Source organism: Ciona robusta, chromosome 5, assembly GCF_009617815.1.
Source record: "Ciona robusta chromosome 5, ASM961781v2".
In the NCBI taxonomy this organism is placed as follows: domain Eukaryota; kingdom Metazoa; phylum Chordata; class Ascidiacea; order Phlebobranchia; family Cionidae; genus Ciona; species Ciona robusta.
This window is the reverse complement of record NC_143239.1, coordinates 1,117,596-1,138,127: the sequence shown is the minus strand read 5'-3', so window position 1 is coordinate 1,138,127 and position 20,532 is coordinate 1,117,596. Positions and strand designations below refer to the sequence as shown.

General features: G+C 36.8%; 2 protein-coding genes across 3 annotated transcripts; both read right to left on the bottom strand.

Annotated features, from left to right (window-relative positions):
- Positions 1 to 106: 106 nt before the first annotated feature.
- On the bottom strand, positions 107 to 10,759 carry LOC149735351 (solute carrier family 71 member 1-like). Of its 2 annotated transcripts, XM_089878938.1 has the most exons (12): positions 10,293 to 10,759; positions 9,982 to 10,077; positions 8,067 to 8,129; positions 7,466 to 7,593; positions 6,522 to 6,636; positions 5,841 to 6,059; positions 5,029 to 5,142; positions 4,089 to 4,273; positions 3,545 to 3,642; positions 2,677 to 2,864; positions 2,518 to 2,556; positions 107 to 961 (listed from the first exon to the last, which is right to left on the bottom strand). In XM_089878938.1, the coding sequence occupies exons 1-12, from the start codon at positions 10,332 to 10,334 to the stop codon at positions 683 to 685; spliced, it is 1,566 nt and encodes a 521-aa protein (XP_089735064.1). In that variant the 5' UTR covers positions 10,335 to 10,759; the 3' UTR covers positions 107 to 682. The 2 variants fall into 2 exon arrangements, with proteins under 2 accessions (XP_089735064.1, XP_089735066.1); XM_089878940.1 differs by lacking the exon at positions 2,518 to 2,556 and having other exon boundaries at positions 10,293 to 10,754.
- A 941-nt stretch (positions 10,760 to 11,700) lies between these two features.
- LOC149735350 (E3 ubiquitin-protein ligase TRIM23-like) lies at positions 11,701 to 19,321 on the bottom strand. Its single transcript, XM_089878927.1, has 12 exons — positions 19,046 to 19,321; positions 18,864 to 18,980; positions 17,854 to 18,048; positions 16,908 to 17,029; positions 15,923 to 16,076; positions 15,619 to 15,801; positions 15,018 to 15,233; positions 14,153 to 14,293; positions 13,524 to 13,653; positions 13,210 to 13,320; positions 12,915 to 13,039; positions 11,701 to 12,432 (listed from the first exon to the last, which is right to left on the bottom strand). Exons 1-12 carry the CDS (start codon positions 19,127 to 19,129, stop codon positions 12,253 to 12,255), a joined length of 1,758 nt encoding a protein of 585 aa, XP_089735053.1. The 5' UTR covers positions 19,130 to 19,321; the 3' UTR covers positions 11,701 to 12,252.
- Between the last annotated feature and the right edge of the window lie 1,211 nt (positions 19,322 to 20,532).

The following is a 20,532-nucleotide window of genomic DNA, read 5'->3' as shown; positions in this document are numbered from 1 at the left end:
ATCCAAATAGATCCTATAACAACAAAAGCCCTTGGAAATTAGGCAAATGGCTTGAACAATAAAAATTCAATTTACGCTACTAATCTGTTCAGAATTAAGTGACAAGTTGTCAAACTCTTTGTTTATTGCACGATTGCATCCTATGCAGTCAGTGTATGTCCTATGTTAAACATAAAACTCTAGTCCATGCACCAATCAGAAAGTAAACATGTAGCCAGTAAAGGCAACTGCAGATTTTTAGTTTTCTCAATTAAAGAGCTTGGAAAGCAACTACCAAGGCAAGAAAGGCTCAGGAAAATTGCAAATCAAGTAATGTGGATGTTATTTGACACTTTGACCATAAAGTATAATGCAAGTGTTGAGAAATACATTGGAGCATACTGAGTATGAAATACCCTGTGGAACATGAACTAGTAACAAAAAAGGAACACTGTTAACCTAAACACATTCAGCTGGTTTAGTTGGGATACCATACACTGTATAGCAAAAGTGAGACCAAGTAACTAAGCAGTTACAAGAGAAGAAAAAAATCTGCTTTTTTGCAGCTTGAAAATTTGAGAATTAAAAATTTGCGTTGGAAAAAAGCAAGCTCCATAAACAGTTGTTGATAAAACTCCACTTAAACTTACAAACTGCATTTCAAGAGATTGAAACCAATGTTAAATTTAACTAATATTTAGAGCTATAATATACTCTCGTCGGGATTGAGTATAGTAATCCCATCGTCGGAGTCCGACATTTTAGCATAATCGTTCTTTTTATTAGTTCGTGCTGTGCGGTGTTTTGAAGAACAACCACTCACAGAGACAAGCGCATTCCCCTCATTTAGCTGTGAGTCACTGTCTTTGGTTGACACTTGGCGGTATGGATTTTGGATATTTCTTGGAATGAAGAAGGCAATTAACATTGCCATTATCACAGTGAAGGCTCCAAAGAGAAATGGAGGTCCTGGCAAAATTGTCTGCAGAAAAAGTTTTCATGTGTATTTAAGGTCTACACTAAAAAATTACACTAAAAAATTTACCAAACAAAATTTTGTAAAAATAGGTCTAAGGTTTGGTCTGAAATAAAAAAAAAATGTGAATAAATCTAGGGCTCTTCAAGCATTTAATTGTAATTCCACTCTACATTAAAATGCCTGTTTAACTCAAATGTGAAAAAAGAAAATTATTCAGTTAACTCCTTAGGGACGAGTAATGCAAATATGCATTTTGAAACAGGTGTTCACAAAAATGTTCATAGGTTAACTTATAGTTGGTAAAAGTTCTTCCAGTTGGTTTTGTTCGAAAGAGGAAGGAATTATCTACCAATATAACGTTTGAAAAAGGCATCATAGCATTTAAAAGTTTTTACCAAACTTGATTTAAAAACCCTAAAGTATTTTTTAAGAAGATGGTTTATATTCTGCCCAAAAAATCAAGGTTTTAACGTCATTTGTCCAATAAAAGCGATTTTTTTTATCTCTATGTTGCTCTGGGGCTTCCCCGTCTAAGTTACCGGTTAAAAATGTGGTTTTGCGTAAAAACAGCTATGTCAGCTGTTTCTACAAGTTTTTTTGGTATTATGAAACAATTTTTACATAAAATATGTTTTTGCGTGTATTATCTAACTTTATTTTGCTTCTACATGTTGTTTCTACCTTTAAATTCATAATAAAACGTTTTTGGCAAGTTTTGTTAGGATTTTAGTGAAAATGAACTTTCAAAAAATGGCGTCATCAGGTTATAAGTGACGTAATTGATCCCTTTGACATCACCAACTCAAACAATCATTTTAGTTGGGTAGTAAACAAACCAGGAATCAACTTTGCAATAGATTCATTATGTAATTTTTACCTAAAAACCCTAATTACACATAAATACAAGATTTCTGATGATGTCATTCAAAATTTGATGACGTCATCAAAAAAATCAAAATACAATCTTGTAGCAATTTTTCCAAAGAACAAAAGTCTAATTGGTCATTTTTCGCCAGCACAAACACCTGTGTCGCTAGAGAGCAATATGTGACAGTCGGTCGAAAATGGAAAATTTGTAAAAATATATCTCGTCCCCAAAGGGTTAAAATGATAAATAAACAAAATTATGCCCCCATTCCCTGAAACTCACAAGGTACATAATGATACTGAATAAAGCCTAAAGCATAAAACTATATAAGATTACAAATTTACACTTTTCTAAATAATCTTTATATAAATAAAATGTTATAGTTAAACATATGTACTGCCATTTTTATGAATGAAAAAAATAGTGTGGCGTGAAAAGAAAAAAGAAGATAAAATAATGTTTTACGAAAGCAAAGCAACCCGTTGCAGGACATGTGGGATCTACTTTATGAAACCAACAGACAAACAAAGAATTAAATAATATTCACATGCACCAAGTATAAATTACAGATTTCCCAAACCCATACAAATTACAAGTAAGAACACACACACCTTCACCGCTTTAAATAAATTTAAACTCAAGATTGGCACATGGCAAAGAAACTATAAGCCCATTAATAACACCTGCATACCAGTAGTTTGGCAGTTCCAGGACAAATTTGATTTTTAATCTAAATATAAAGGAATGTAAATCATGAAAGAGTAGAATAAAGTAAATGCGACGTTAACAAACTGCTCAACATACACAAAGAAATCCTTCGTGCACTGCTCTCATAGCAACAAAAACTCACCTCTGGGTTTGTAGGAAGAGGAAGACCAATTTCCGAATTGTTTCCTACAATCAGGTCCTGGTCCTCCGCTGATTGGCTTGGACCAGGATCAAGTTGGACATGAAATATGTGGAAGGCGAGACCAAACATGGCTGGTCCTAAACCATTGCATAGTCCACGAATACCGGTAACCATACCTTGCACAACACCTAGGGTGAATGGATTTTTAAAAATGATTCGTAACATGTTGTTTTATTGTAGGACAGTGGTTCTTAACCCTGTGATTCGATGGTCGATATTCTGGATCGGAAGTTTTAACTTTTTTTTCTCTAAATGTTGGGATTATAGATGTTTGAAAACATGAGCGGAAAAAATTAAAATTCATTTTAAATATGCTTGTAAAAGGTAAATTCATAATAACTGTTTTATGGGTTGAGTCTTTTAACATTTAAGTAAATCTAGGATCTATCTCAACCAAAATCACCTATAAAATTATCTCGAACCAACACACTATGATACCCAATAAATAACTCATTCATCAATTATAAATGAACCTACCTAAGACTACGTTCTGTTTGTGACTGGTACATACATTAACATGACATGTGATATTTATGGCTGGGCACACAATCGCAGCACAGCATGTGGACAACCATTAACACAGAAAAAAAAAGTATGACGTACTCACGTACGAGGCCATATTAGTTGCAAAATGATTTTAAATAACTTCATACTACAGTAGTGGGAATTGTGCGTATCGGAGAATATCTGTTTCAATTCCCACACATTTCTGTTACATATTTTTGTATGGTTTGTAATGTAATGTATAAGAGGTTCTACTACTACATTGTATAGGAGACATCCTGTAAGTCCGAACAAAACATTTTACCTTGTTGTTCACTACTGGATATAGTGGATACAAGTGAACTGAGTGAGGGATAGTTTATACTGGACAAAGCAGCCAAACATCCTGCTAACCACATCATCCTGTATTATAATAATAAGGTGAGGATTAGTTAGCTATCATGGCTCTTTACAGGAAGGAAGTTATTAGAGCCAAATAGAACTAGCCATCTTACCCAGAAGAAATATGCATAGAAGTACTAGTGCAATGTATCAAATGTAGATTTGGGGTTTTATTAGTTTTGTATGAGTTAAGCTGTTTCATTTTAAATATGAACATATTTCTGAGTTTAAATATTAAGATGTGAAAGGATGTCAGCCCTGATGTCTTTTAAAATTATAAATAAAGTTGTGATGATGTGCATGGGACCAATATTTTTAGCACATAAAGACATATAATACTATGTAAAATATGTTCATTGTTAACAATACAGCTTTTGCATTAAAGTTCACAAATTAAATAGTAAACAACACCTTTGTACCAACACTTGGGAAATAGTAATGAAAGTATCACAAAAAAACCTTCTTACCATTCAACTTTGCCAAATGCATAACATATTAATTGCCCAATTTGGAACGAGAGACCCATTATGATGGTGTTTCTGTTTCCAACAGTCTGAAACAGCAGTGTAAGGATAGCAGTCTGTGTGACTATGGATAATACACCAACTACTGCTATGTATGAAGCCACCTTCTCATCACTGAAGCCAATAACCTGAAAAATTGTTGGTGTAATTAAGTATTCCCAGTTATTTCAACTTTTATTTTTTATTCAGTTCCAGTTAAAACATTACTAGGTTCTGAAGTCCGCTGCTTCATGCATAGTATTTTGTGGTTAATGTAAAACATCAGTGGTTGGATTCAATCTATGGTTAGGCCATAGTTAAACCACCCACCATACAAAATTGAAAATACTACAGGTACGGAAGTTAATGTAAAACTCTAACAAATCCTCGCACAATGTGGAAAAGTTTTCCCACAAATACCTAATGTAAATTCTCACTTACAAATATGCCTTAAAGACCACTTTCATGCAGTGAGGAGAGTATTCAAGAACATGTCAGACCTTAGACTATATACGGCTAAAATCATTCCTATCTTTATTTTGTTAAGGAAGTTTAAGCTGTATAAACTGTTGAATGAATGTCACTTACTTTACCCTCGCGTGACAGAAAAACGACACATATCACAAGAGTTTAACACCTCGTGCCAGATTACGAGTTACCATGTATGTTACTTTGCAGGTGTTTTTTTTTGGGAGGGGGGATTTTTTTCATCTTTCTTACGTATGGCTTATAATTTGGACAACTCATTAGTGACCACAATTGCCGTTAAGTGTCTTGCCAAAGGACACATTCGCCCACAATGGTAGCAGCGTCGAACCTTGAACCCATTACCTTTGGGCTACAGGCAGGCGTGCTAACCACCATGCTACGGCGCCGGACCTGTTATACCCCATTGTACACTTACATGTCTCAGGTAGAGAACTATACATGAGTACTGTCCAGCTTCAGGAAGATAGGATAGAAAGACAGCTGTGCATGCCAACAGCAGGGTCTTGTCTTGGCCAATATTTTTTAATGCCTGCAGAGTTTAAATACACATTATTAAGTATTAAAATAATATTACAATTTAAAAAACAGAAGGTTTTAAAGGACAGCAAAAGAATCTAATTTTCTAAGGCCGGTAGTAGTTTTTAATTGTCAGGTTTTTATTTTGAAAATACACACGTACACCCCTCAGCCTTGCTGTTAAATTTATTAACATATGTTTTTCCCGCTTGTGTTTTGATTTTGTAATAAAAAAAATATATATCATTTTTATAGTTCCAACATAATATGTTTTACTTAATAGATTTTACACAAATGTTTTGAAAAGTGTTATATTCAACTAACGAACTTCAGAAGGTAGAGAAGTTATGTTGGTTTTACAATGCCTATGGCTACTACTGACAATAGCATTAACTGAATGATGCAATATTTACAGTGGCAGGTTTAGTTTTTGTGTTTGTTATCACATAAAAAGTTTTGTCAGTAAGGACAATCATTCAAAGCAAATCATAACAGGAACTGAAGTGAGTTGCACACAAGGGTATAACTGCTTTATACTTTAGTTTATGCTATGTAGAACTTTACTAATGGTGTTGTAAAACTAACAATGGCAATTTAACCTGGAAAAATAGCTGCAGTTGAGAGTACCGCAGGTATTCTTTAAAATTTAGTTTAAAAGTAAACAAGTGTGGGGCATTGGGGCAAGGGTAATTAACAAGAGGGATCACTCACCCCAAATGGATCAACTTGCTCCCACGAAACCTGAGACTCCCAAGATTTTGGCCGCAGTTTCTCTGGGAAGGATTCAGGTACAGCAACGAGGATGAAACACACATCGAAAGCTGCAATGGCAGTGGCTAATGCTACCACAGCTGCCTCACCATATGCTCTGCTAAGGTATGTTCCAATAGCTGGACTTGTGACAAGACTTGCTGCGAAAGTGGCCGATACCTGTACAAACATAAAAGGTTGCTTGTAGATAAGTTATTAGCACCACTGATAAACAAAATTAAACCAACCAACTGTTTTGGGGGTTTAGTAGTCACAGGGTATTTACACTTTAACAGATCACAAAACATAGATCATTTTTTAAATAACAGCAGCGTTAACATTTGTATGTTTGTAACTTTGATAGACAGAGCAAGATACTATTTTCGTTCTTCGATTATTTATGCAAAAGTATGATAGTTGGTATAAAATAACATGTTAAAGATAATACAGAGAAGGAAAGAAACATTAGTTAATGGCAGAATGTAATGGTATCTACTCATTCATTTAAGTTGGGATGATTGTATGGTAAATGACAACTGACAAATCATTAGAATTATATTGAAACAATTTAAATTTCCCTTTTCCTACTACACAAGTAAATGGAACTAGTGTCTGGTTTTATATTTAAACAATACAACTCACTAGTCCGTACGCTGTACTTCTATTCACTTCTTCAGTGATATCAGCTACATAGGCAAACACAATGGAGAAGGTAACAGCAAACATGCCTGATAATGAAGTCATTGCGAAAAACCACCTGAAAAGCATAACATTGGTGTTTCTATTGGATTTTGTCTGAGGGTATAAATGCATCAATCTTAATTTTTAGATGTAATTTGCTTAAGATGTTTGTTTCATGTTTGGGGCGAAAAAAAATGACAAAAACTATAAAGTTAAAACGAGAATTTCTTGGTAATTGGAACATTAATAAAACACCTAGACAGCTGCTATGACTTGTGGTTGGGATAAATTTCCAATTTTAGAGCATGTGGTTATTGATTAACTCAAGATGAGTTGGCACGGGGGAATTGTGTGTTGAAGTGTCAACATTAACTATGTGTTAAATATTGGTGCCAGCCTTATCCAGTTGACCTGTGTGAATCTGTTGAACATAATGTTCCACAACTTGTAGGGAGATAATGATACACACTATAGGCCACAGGTAAGTTTAAATTAAATTCACAAGCCAAATAAACACATTAGTATTGGGCCTATGGGGATATAACAATGGCATATGTCATAAGTTTTCCTTTGTAAACTATCCAACAATGAATATCAAATAAAGCATATATATAAATTAATATATAGGCTATATAATGTATATAGCCTACTGTATGTTACTACAATGTAAAATTTATCATTTTAAACTGAGAGGATATTCTATATATAGGTCAGGTCCTATGGAGAGGCTGAGTTTGCCCACTGTCCCACTTTTAGCAAAATACATGCAGTAGGCCCATACACCCTTTCATGACACAGCTGCTGAAACGCAATTTTAAAACATAGACTATGTCCTGCTAGACAAATTTTACAACATTTTCAGTTATAGCAACAAGCACAGTTACACTAACCAGCTTAAAGCTTACCATGGTGAAAGTTGCATGAGGGGTATTGGAGCACATGTGAAGAACACAGTAAGTAGGAGGAATGACTTGCGACCCCATACATCTGATAACGCACCAAGTAAAGGGGCACTCAGGAACGACAAGATACCCTGAATAAAAGGGGAATTTAAATATTGTTAAAGCATAATTTATATTCATTAATCAGTACTGGACACCCAGGTCTCGAGCAGGATTGTTCCCCCATTAAAAATATTCTTTCTAAGCACAATTGGTTTGGGTAAACTATAAAAATGTGAATGTTGTGATGAAAATTTCATTTGCATCCTTGTTATAGCGGGATTTATTCAAAGCTGCCACTGATTTGGCTGTGCATACTGGAGGTAATTAAGAATTAAATTAATTACATTATTCGCATCATCACAATATCTAAAACTACAAGAACTATCTCTCATTTTTCTTATTTCTGTTTGTTCATGCAAGCTTTAAACAATGATGGAAAATATACATCCTGTAATTGAACCATTTCCCATGAAACTAAACTAGGTTATTTATCTTGTACATTTTATTTGTGTAGAAGTAAAAAAAAATTCTGTGAAATTAAAAACACCACCAACAAACAAACCTTTATTCCTTGAATTAATCCATTTATTAACAGAGTGTGGTGCTCAAACGTGTCTCGCAACAGCTGTAATGTAACTAATTTAGTTTTGGAAATAGATAACCAACGCTATATTAAAAAAGTAGACTGGTGTTAATTACTATGTAATTTATGTTGTTAATTACTATATTATGATTATTGGTGGAAGTGAGTGGTCATAACACTGTCACGACCAGTGATCACTTAGAATAGATTATACAAATTGACTCATTTCATGTTACCATAATAAGTGTTAACTGATTTATTGTGCCGATGTAAAGTTGGCAATACTAATAGTAAGATTTTTGTAGTAAACTAGTGTGCTGCAAAACTGTTTTTGTCAACATCATAATTTAAAATAACGTTAACATTACTATACTATTACTGTTGTTCAGGATTGTAAAAATACCCCTTTTTCAGTGATAATGTCACCGTCCGGATCGTCGAAAAACGTCCGGAATTTTTTAGTAGAAATAAATATTATTTATATTAAGATCAACTTTCTTACGTTCGGCCAACAATATACTCTTTGGTTTCTTAGTTCAGTATTTATTGACGACATAAACGTGCGCTCTATTTTAACCGCATCGTTTACATTGCGAGAACACGGCGAATAGCTAAAATGACGAAACGGTTCGTGCAAACATTAAAAAAAATGTATTTTCCTAACACCTACTATACTAATTTTGTCACAAATCATGTCACATGGAACCTCTATGTGGTGAATTTAAATGATATTACATTTATTAAAACGACGTATCTAAATCGGTAGAAACAAATGAAAAGTTTTACGCACGTTCATCGTGGATTAAAAATGTAACGATGATTATGTCATAATACCTTTGATAAACTATTAAAATTTTAGATAACAATTGTGGTTTATGTGCTTCTATATTTCTTATAATTGTTTTAATCCCGATATAATTTTAAGCATAGTTTAACCTTTAATAAATGCAGGTAAATTGCGTTTATGTGAATTTTAATTGGTGCAAATATAAGAGCGAGGAGCGACGCTATCAGTAAGTTGGAACCAACGCAAATTGTAATATGATATTACAAAGTATCTTCCCGGCCGAGCTTGGACGTGGTTCGTTGGGCAGTGGGCATTCCTCCCGATTGTTACGTAATGAAACGTCATAGTTAATAGTTATGTTGCAATAAGACATGTGACGTAACAATTAAGCGCAAAATGTCAAATTGCAGCACGGCAATGTTTATTACTCGAGCGACTTCGTTAGCTGATTATTACGAACACGCGACGAACATAAAACATTAGATCGCAGCTTTAACAACGGTTTCTATCGCACAGGCGCCCGCACTAGACTGTGGTGTCGTGGTGATAGTCAGTAATACGCTTTATAACAAGATTTGGTAGCTTGGGTGACAGACGCACATAAAAAACATATTACATCCGGATTTTCAATAAAATTAAACGATCACCGTCCGGATTTACAACTTTTACAACCCTGCTGTTGTTTAAATAAATTTGCTAAATACACCATTGTGTAATAGAGAGGTACCAATCTATTGCATCGCTAAATAAGATTCCTAGCTATTGGACAATAAATTATTGATGATAGCAGATTAGCAGTAAGCTATAATATGTAATGCAAAAGCAGTTAGAATTTTGATATGTTTTTACAGTGTGTCAAAATTCAAACAAACATAATCCCTGATATACTAACAGATGCCTAATTTAACATAGGAACTTGGTTATTCCTAGATCATATAGCGGTGTTTATACAGTGGGACAAGAGAATATGGTCTCCTTTCCAATAACAAAATATTGACTTAAAAATACTCAACGACATAAGCACAAGTAGTGATATGATTTGGTTTTAAACTTTCAAACAATACTTTTAAATGTTTTCTTTGCTAAGCTTAAATGTACACAACTCACATCAATCATAGGAGTGGTTAACAGGCCCCATGCAAAGAATTCAAGGAAAATAACAATCACTGCATGATAAACACTTGGCTTTCCAATGCCTGGCACCTGCAACAGTTAATTGATGATAAGAAGACAAAATAGAATCGATTTAAACATGGTAAACTAGCATAAACCTGTGTTTCTACAAGTAATACATTAATGACAAAGGCAAGCAAATAAGCATGGTTAAAAAGCACACCTCCACAGTAGTATAATTTTTTTTCACTTAAAACTTTCAAACTAATCCTACAATCCAAATAATTCAGTTTAATTCAACTTACTGGGTCCTGCATCCTATACTTCGAAGAGCCTTTCTTCGTCATACACGAGGTTTTGTGCAATTCGAAAAAGAGAAAAAAATTCGTTCAAGCTATCTTGTCCTTCCAGGTTGATTCTTTGCCAAATCGCAAAATAAAATAGAAGCTGTACCTCTGTACGAGCTGTATATCCGGCACACACTGGTACCCACTGTGTTTTACAGAAATTTACACTTAAATTTTTATATGTTGTAGTTAACTGGTAGTTATCTAGGAACAATAAACTTATATAATTATATAAGTATTCGTATTACTAAACATAATGTGCGATACGTCATTTTTTTAAATACACAGAAACGCATAGAAACTTTGGGGTAAGCCATCGATTCATCGTAATAGAAAAATACAGCTTAATCCACAATATCTTACTGCTTTAGACAAAAGCTTGTTTTTCACAAACGGGATAAACAAAAACAGGTCTTCTGTAAAAGCTACTAACGAACATACAACAAACACCACCACAACTACTAAATACCTGTTTAATCATGCGTGGAGTGACGCGGTTTGACCTGGAGTAACCCCGGTAGAAGTATAAACTGCATAAACATCAAAAAACTTAGGGGTGTATATTGTATACTGTCGGTTATATTATACACAAACAAGATTAGATTGTAATTTTCCTAGCATGGTAATCCTGCAGCGCCATGGCTGATAGGTTAGGGTGCTTGCAATGTTTTAAAAATCATACTAGATTCGATGCTGCTTTTCCATCGTAGGCGTGTGACAGAGTAACTTGGGCAGTGACGTAATGGTCAATTCGCAAACAATGAGTTGTGAAATTTAAAGACATGCAGATTAAAAAGACAAAAAAATATCATCTACAACTTTACATACGTTATACCTCGCGAGCGTACCCGTGTTGTTTAAAATCGGTTTTGTTATAACGACAGTGGATGCTTCACCAGGCAAGGTTGAATGCAACGCAACTTGCTTATAAAACGATAGATTTTACAACATGTCTGATAATTTACTCGACTTCGACGAGCCTTGAATCCATTACCCCTGGTTCTGGGTTATTCGCATGCGCGCTAAGCAACTGTGCCACGGCGCCGGAGGTTAAATTGTGATTTACTTGGGATACAAAGAACTACAGTACCATCACTTCAGTATACTATGGTACAACAATACTATACCGCTCTATTAACTGTATTTTCCCGTTTTTGCTAAGTCTTAGGACCTCAAACTTGCAAGCCGCACTTTCGTATATTTTTTTTTCACAGCTGCAACATGTTTCAGACATGATCGAGAGATTACGACGTTCTGTTAGGGCTTGATTTATGCAACTTTACTACGGTTACTGCAAACTGTGTCAAATAAAGCATACTAACTTCTGGTTTAAAGGCAATCGAATACATTAACAATACTAAACAAGTTCGGTGATGCATTATTATCTTCGTTCTACCGCAAACAATAATAATGTGGTGTCTTAGCGAGCAAATCAGAACTGCAAAACGGTATCGACAGAGCGGAGTTTCGTAAGGTGTCTTCTACAAACAAGCGAATGATGCATGTTATAATGTGGCCATAATATAATGTGTCAGAAGTTTGGTAGGTTTTAAAATTTAGATTACAAAAGCGTTGAAGTGAGACACAAATTAGTCATACTGAATGTTTCAAAACTTTTTATAAGAAAAAATGCAAAATGACAAATAGCCTAATGGAACTTTCCAAGATTGTTCAAAATCGTTTCACCAGCGGTCTGGAACTGCGGTAACACTGCAAGCAGCGCTAAAATACTAAAATACTGGAGACCGAAAGGGTGGGTAACGATGTACGCAAACCTTACAGTACACAGTTGGTTTTACGACCTAAGCTGAAGTAAAAACTTAACAAAAAAGGAAAACGAAAAAAATAACACTTTCAGTGTAAAATCGAATTACAGCGGAAAGTAGAAACAAGTTGGTTTTAAATAACAGTAAGTGCCTCATGCGACTTCTAATACGCCTGCTGCTACTAGCTGTCGTGAAAGCCAGAGCAAACCTTCCTCGAGCCCAGCACCCGAGGACGCATCGCAAGGTATGGCACGCCATGATCTACCGCAGCACAACTTGTGTAAATTTAACCTAGCAGCAACCTCATCACAGCTTGCAGCTCCTGGAAGGTCCTGTACGAAGTTACCAATGTTATAATCTATTACCTTGAATTGCATGAGTCGTAGTTTAAAAAACAATGCAAGACCTATGAAGTTAAGTATACAGACGACACACTAACGGGCAAACGCCTCATTGGTTAATGCTTAACTTGAAGTAAGCTCATTGGCTATAAAGATCACATGATATATAGTTGGGTGGGAGAAGATGGGACGCGTTCAGTACATAATATGTAAATATCCTGATCATGTATTAAACAATTAACAGCGATCAATGGAAGTCGACAGAATGCAGTTTTATATTTCTTAGAATCGTCTTTGTTTACTATCAAACGGGACGAGAAAACAGAATGAAAAGTTGTCCCATCTTCCCCCACCCTACTATAAGTTTTGACACGAAACGTTATACCGTGTAAGGGTAAATAAAGACCGTTAATTTCTGCACATTTAAAGTTTGGTACAACCATAACTTTGTCATAAATAAATTGAATACTAACTTGTTTGTTTGCCAACACCAGCAGTGCCGCTTCACGTAAGTCTTTCTCACTCATCAGCTTCGCTAGCTCAGTGTGGGCTTCCTCAAACCGCTGGGTGTCGCATGAGTCAACCACGAAAAGCACGGCTGCAGGCGAACAAAAATGGTAAATATATCGAAAATTGCAGACAACGAAGTAAATAGCCGAAAGATTTACCAATTTAAAGTGAGTTTGAGTGCCATAAAACATGCTTGGTTATATATATATTAAATGAGTTACCTAAAAATATAAATATCTGATGTGACAAATATCTTACCTTGTGTGTTGAGATAGTAATGCTTCCACAGTGGTCTTAGTTTATGCTTACCGCCTACGTCCCACACAGTAAAACGTAGATTCCTGTAGTCGACCGTCTCCACGTTAAACCCTATTTTGAATCACAAGAAGTTTTATTACGTCACACACAGCGGAAATAACGTCACAGCATGGACAAAATTTGCTGCAAAAATTGTCGATAAGGGCATAAGACCAACGCGTTAAAAATAACAAAACTGTATTTAACCAAGAGGTCCAGTCGCCTAATCTAGCACAAACCACAAAAGACGAAACGATAAAATAATGAGAGCTTACCTATAGTGGGGATTGGCTGCATAAATTCGTCTTGTTTAAGTTTAAACAGCAGCGTGGTTTTCCCGGCACCATCAAGTCCCAAAGTCACTATTCTAATCTCCAGTTTACGACCGATGTGAATTCGATTATCCTGTCGATATAAAAGATATAAGAAACGGTGGTGGATTTTATTGAATTGTTTGGCGGATAAACTGATTGTGATATTTTAGTCTTTTTGGTTGTACAGTATTTACTTTTAAACATACATTGTGTATTATCAATATGATAGTAGGATGGGGGAAGATGGGACACCTTTTCATACTATTTTCTCGTCCCGCATGATAGTAAATAAAAAACATTCAAAGAAATATAAAACCGTATATCCTCACGACTCTAAAAGACCGTTACTATTTGATTAAAACATGGTCAGGATGTTTGGATATTATGTGCTAAAGGTGTCCCATCTTTCCCCACACCACTATATCATTCATATAGTTTTGCCACTTCTGATGATACACAGACGAAAACGTCAACAATTTTAAACTGCTTGAAGTATTGTGTAGATTAGGCAGATGGGGAACAGCGCGAAAATAAATGTAGGCGCATCAATTATTTAGGTTGAACTACCCCCCCCCCCCCCACACACACACCTTCGTAAACGTTACAGGTATAGAAGGATCTAGTGTCTCTGAAGCTGCGACAGTTTGTTCAGTGAATTGTCGTTGTTGTTGGTCCAGCATGTGATCCAGCGCATCAACCTCGGAACGGGAGGCGAGTATGCTGCAATCGTCCTACAAGTACGAGTGATATTTTATATCATCATTAGGGCTGTGGAAAAGTTAGTTAACGGTTAACCGAACCTATTCGGTTAACCGCTAACGGAAAGTTCAAGTCGTTAACCGAACTATGACGTCATAGGGCATTTAGTATTTTAACATCGGTCTTATTTACACAAAAGGCGCGTGTTCGCATTCGTTGATTGGTTCTTCGCGATAAAACAGAGTGCGCAGGGACGCTGTTGCTTTGATCGCGACCTACAACGGCGATTACGTCGTCAATCTTGATTGTTAATACCGCAGGGTAACTAGTTTTGCAACATTATATTGGCATAATACACAACTGAAATGTTTCCCTCAGCCAAGCAGCCTGTTAAAAGCAGGCATTCACACATGGATTCATTGCAACATAATAGCGATTGTTTGACCTGGCAATTGATTACGACCGGTTAAACAAAAAATGGGAAAATTCACAGCCCTAATGATCTTGCATACTGCGCAGTCAAAAGTATAAAAAAACGCCCATTACTTACACCCATTGTATATAAACAACAATGAAGTGCAAAAGCCAAACCATTTAGCTTATTTTGATGGTAAATGGTCTACATTTCCATTGGTTCTTGAAAATTCCTTCTTAATTAATCTGGCGATCAGACCTCCCAAGGTGTGTTTTCTACTTATAGTACACCCGTGGCCGTGGAACTAACATTACAGTGACTTTTCCCCACAGAGTACCAACCTGGTGCGACACATTGTTGCAATGGGAAAGCGCTGTAGAAATTTGTGAGCGCAGAGCTGTTGCATCGTCGTGGAGGCGTCGAAGTGCCGTGATGCGGTTGCGGACGTGTGTGTCCAATGTTGAGATGGCGACTTCTTCCTGAGAGGCAAGAGACTCCCGGAGACGACAGAAATAATCTCGAACACAGGTTCGTGCGCTCTCAGCACTTCCAGAATACTGAGATACAATATTTTTAGGCCCCGACTTGGGAGACTAAACTTTGTTATTTCGTGAATCGTTGTCCATATCTTATAAGATTTAAGACATTGTAAAGTAGCTGCATACGGTTCATCAAATAAACAAATTATACAGACATTTGAAGCAATTTGAGTTAACAATAACTACAAAATATCATCTATACTTTGCCGGCGTTGTTACGCATTCTAGAAACGCAATTCAGTAGGCACTTTAGATCTCAATCAAACCCATTACAAATTTGGCATAAGATTAAATTCCAATACTTCACCGGTTTTAAGGCACATGTGCGCGGTTCTGCTTTGTTATCCAAAGCTACTTCAACAAGAATGTGCGGCACAACCAAAAGTAATAAAAAAAACGTTACCTGTTGTCTTTCCACCACACCACTCTGGCTTGTAGAAAGCCTTGTTCCTCCCTCAATTCGATCCAAGGCAGCCTGGCTTCGCATAATATGCTCCACAACCTGTGCCAGAAAAGCGCTTGCTCGCTCAGATGCTTCGGCTGCCGTTGACCTCGCAGATCGTGCAACAACTTCGATAAGATTATGCTAAAAATAAACGACATCAGTTGTAGGTGTTTGGATTAGGGTGTGTAGTATAGTTATACCAACAATACCATATACTATCTAATCTATAATATTGTGGAAGTTTTGTACGAGTTCAGCTTACCTGGTGGCCTTTATGTTTCCCGTGTTCTTTGCAAAGATAACACATCGCGGGACTATATTGGCAGCCTTCTTCCAAGCAAGCGAATTCCAACGCATGTGTCTGGTGCAGTGGACACATGGCAGGTTGCTGGGGTTTATCTTCAAGACTAATCCGCCTTGAACAAATGATCGATTATGTAAAACGTGTCGCAGGTAATGCAGTTCTACGTTCAATAAATATATATTGTTAAACGTCCAGCAACAGCTGACGTTTCCTTGTGGCCTCTGTTACTAGTAAAGTTACCGGAACTGTTTACGTATTTACCATTTGCAGCTGCAATCATTTGCTAAGCTTTACATAAATCTCTGCGTTCGTATTTAATTAAACATACAACATACTATTAATTTTACATTGGCGTGGCTCGCGTCTGGTAGACAGCACAAACAAACGTCTTTAGTTGACATAACATGAATTATTAAAATGAAGATCAAGAACATTGCACAAGCAATGTGACCCTATGTCCCCACTTCCTATGGATTATGTGAGATTTATGGTTTAACCGTGACTTTGGCTGCAGGAAACCAAGCAAAGTGCCCTTCTAGGAATCTGCATGGTTTATTCTAAAATACAATTCCCTGAATTTGACCACAGACATACTTCTATTTATTAAACATACAAGGTTTCTTAAATAGTGTAAAGGTTTTAAACACTTCACATGATTAAACAGTTTATGTAACATCCAGTCTGGTATTGAGGCAAAGTGGTTATAACCTCTAGCACGGGATTTACGTGTTTAAGGCTTGTTGCTGCGTTGCTGCAACCAGTTTTGACCTATGTGTCATTGGGCAAGACACTTATCAGGCGCAGAAAAAACAAAACAAGTTACATGTGTGTGAAATAGATCAACTGTGTTATAACAACGATTTCCCACCACGCAAGGAAAATAACATTTAATTGATAATTCTACAAACATATTGATTAAATAGTCGCAGCTCGCCACACACACCTGTGCTTTGAAAGTGTTTTGGTAGAATGTGTTGAAGTAGAACATGCATTACACAGGTTTGTGCAGCAGACTAAACAATACAAGGTGGCTGCATGTTTCTCATCTTCATCACAGCACACAATCTGTGTGTTCATGTTTAATTGATTAGTAAAGTTATTAGGATTCTAGCCCGGAGGGATTCTCAATTGGGTCTAAATTTACTTACAAACAGGAATATTTTAGTATTAGTAAGCTTAAAAATTACTATTGACTCCATTGACAGCTTAACTTTGCGTTTGAAAAACCATATGGATATATATAGTAGGGTAGGGGAAGATGGGACACCATTTCATTGTATTGTTCGTCCTTATTGATAGTAAACAAAGAACACTAAAAGCACTATAAAACTTTATCACATTATGCGCTAAAGTTGTACCATCTTCTCCCACCCTACTATATATTTAAGCTTTTCTTCACTGGATTTTAGACAATTATAGTCAAATTTGTTACACTTTACATTGGATGATAAATTTAGTTTTAAAAGCTGTTAGATGGTAAATGTTTAAGCAAAATTAGGGTGTGCACTTATTATAGCTTATCCAACACTAACATATCAGCATAGTGTTTGTAATAGCACACAGGCAAGTACATTAAAACAAAAAGGATAGCCTATAAGTCCCAACCCTAATTTACGCCTATAGCTGCATTTGTGCCAAACAATCCTAAACTCATTAGGTGCATATATACAGAGCATTGTGCTAATTTGTTTACAATACTGGCGTACTAAGGTTTTTAAAGTTTTATTCAAAAAATTCTTACTTAATAAAAAAAAAGCTAACAGAAAATACACAGTAGCAAGGTACTTTGATGTGAAACAGGAATCTAAAAGATTTTGAAATGTGACAAATTCTCTGTATTAGTTAAAATATAAGTGAATTTTGATATGTGATTATAAGTTATAACTCACTTTTTTATCTTCATTATCTCTTGATTCAACCTTGCTATTAGAAGGAGTATCGCTTTTTGATAAATTGATTCTGGTCCCACCAAGTTGAAGTTTTTCCATTAACTCAATGAGTGCAAAGTTTTTCTTAAGTCCCCAAACTCCACCACTTCCAACATCAGTGATTTGTCTATCCATTGGACACACCAGTGTGTGAGCCTATGTAAATGTGCGGACACTGTTAGATATTTCAACAAAAACAGCAGGAGAAAACTTCTAAATATCAAGGTGTAGGAATGAAAACAAATATTTTCACTACTTTGGGTTTTAATAATTCATGTATTCTTAAATGCCTTATTGAAAAAAACGTTTTCCATAGAGGAGAACAACCACTTCTTACCACCTACCCTGTTAGCTATTTCCAAATAATGATTGTGGCAGTGGTTAAGTAATGCATAAACACATTCTGCTGGTTATGATTGAACAGTTAACAGTGAAGATAAAAGTGATGGACTCAAGACAATATTGTTTGCGCTATACAGATGTGTTGGTTAGATTCCAACAATTACAAAGGAATGAACCTTTCATCACACTGTCACTCAACCTACATATGAATATAAATTACTAATTAATCAGCACCTCAACTGTGTGACATTTTATAATTGAACTGCTTTTTAATATTGATGTTTACCCTCCTGTACACTGTCTACGACCTACGTATTATTGCTCAGTAGTAAAAGGTATGTAACAAATACATACTTAAAATAATGAATAATAATGGTTTTTAGATTAATTAAGGCAATACTGTTTGTTTGGCAATGTGAACAGTGAACACTATAAAGCAGTGACCAAAGCAGGAAATTTATTCTTTGGAAGCAAAGACTAAGTTATGCTTCTCTCATGCATGTCACTGTAGCACAATACATATTTGGTCTATTGTTGCCATTTCATCTACTGCCATGACAAGAAGAAAATACTGTTTGTTTGCGGTGTTAATTGCAGCTGACTATACTGGTTAATCTTCCTTCACATACCTGTACAGGTAACCTTGTAAGGCAATCATGACAGAATGAATGACCACACAGCAATAATCTTGGAACTTTCTCCCCAGACAAGGAAAACTGTTCTCCACAAACACCACATTCTAACACCTGCAAAACAAGTGGTTAAGTTACTTTGCTTTTATCTGATATGTTTTTAAGTTGCGAATACTCACGCTTGTGGCCCAATTGTCAGTGGATCGTTGGCGTTTTCTTGGCATAAGTTCAAGAAGGTTAGACGAACTGGTGCTCATTGTCATACAAACCAATATCAACTGTTAACTCAATACTGTGACATAAATATTCAACTAAGACATTAAGATTGTACTCGACTTCTATCTGCAATAAACGGTTGCATATACAGATTTAAACTATATAGTCATAGCAAGCAACTACCAGTATGTGGTGAATGGTGATATCATACTAACAAATCACTATGGTACGTACGTAACAGCTGTGTTATGAAGTGTAGCTGTCCAGGCGATAACCCGTTGGACAACGTTGTTGATATGCAGCGAAGCATATCGGTAAGAAAAAGGCAATTAAGGCAAGAAGAAGGAGTGCACTCAGTGCAGGGAAAAGGGACCCCTTTAAAACATAAAGTACCGCATGTACCGCTTGTACAACGTGTACCGCTTGTACCGCTTGTACAGCATGTACAGCATGTACCGCTTGTACCGCATGTACCGCATGTACCCGCTTGTACAGCATGTACCGCATGTACCCGCTTGTAAACAGCATGTACCCGCTTGTACCCGCTTGTACAGCATGGACCGCATGTACCCGCTTGTACAGCATGTACCGCTTGTACCGCATGTACCGCATGTACCCGCTTGTACAGCATGTACCGCATGTACCCGCTTGTACCGCATGTATCCGCTTGTACAGCTTGTACCGCATGTACCGCATGTACAGCATGTACCGCTTGTACCGCATGTACCCGCTTGTACCGCATGTACCCGCTTGTACCGCATGTACCGCTTGTACCGCATGTACCCGCATGTACAGCATGTACCGCTTGTACCGCATGTACCCGCTTGTACCGCATGTACCCGCTTGTACCGCATGTACCGCTTGTACAGCATGTACCGCATGTACCCGCTTGTACCGCATGTACCCGCTTGTACCGCATGTACCCGCTTGTACAGCATGTACCGCATGTACCCGCTTGTACAGCATGTACCGCTTGTACCGCATGTACCCGCTTGTACCGCATGTACCCGCTTGTACCGCATGTACCGCTTGTACCGCATGTACCCGCATGTACAGCATGTACCCGCTTGTACCGCATGTACCCGCTTGTACCGCATGTACCCGCTTGTACCGCATGTACCGCTTGTAGCCTACCCGCTTGTACCGCATGTACCCGCTTGTAAACAGCATGTACCCGCTTGTACCGCATGTACCGCTTGTAGCCTACCCGCTTGTACCGCATGTACCCGCTTGTACCGCATGTACCGCATGTACCCGCTTGTAAACAGCATGTACCCGCTTGTAAACAGCATGTACCGCATGCAGAGTCGTAGAAACACCTATGGCTCTGCCCGCATGTACCCGCAAAATCCCGCAGTACGTCATGCTGTGAATGTACTCCCGCGTGTACCCGCAGGTGTGGGGACAAGGGCATATCCGCAAATACATTTTACTTCCTAGGTTGATATAG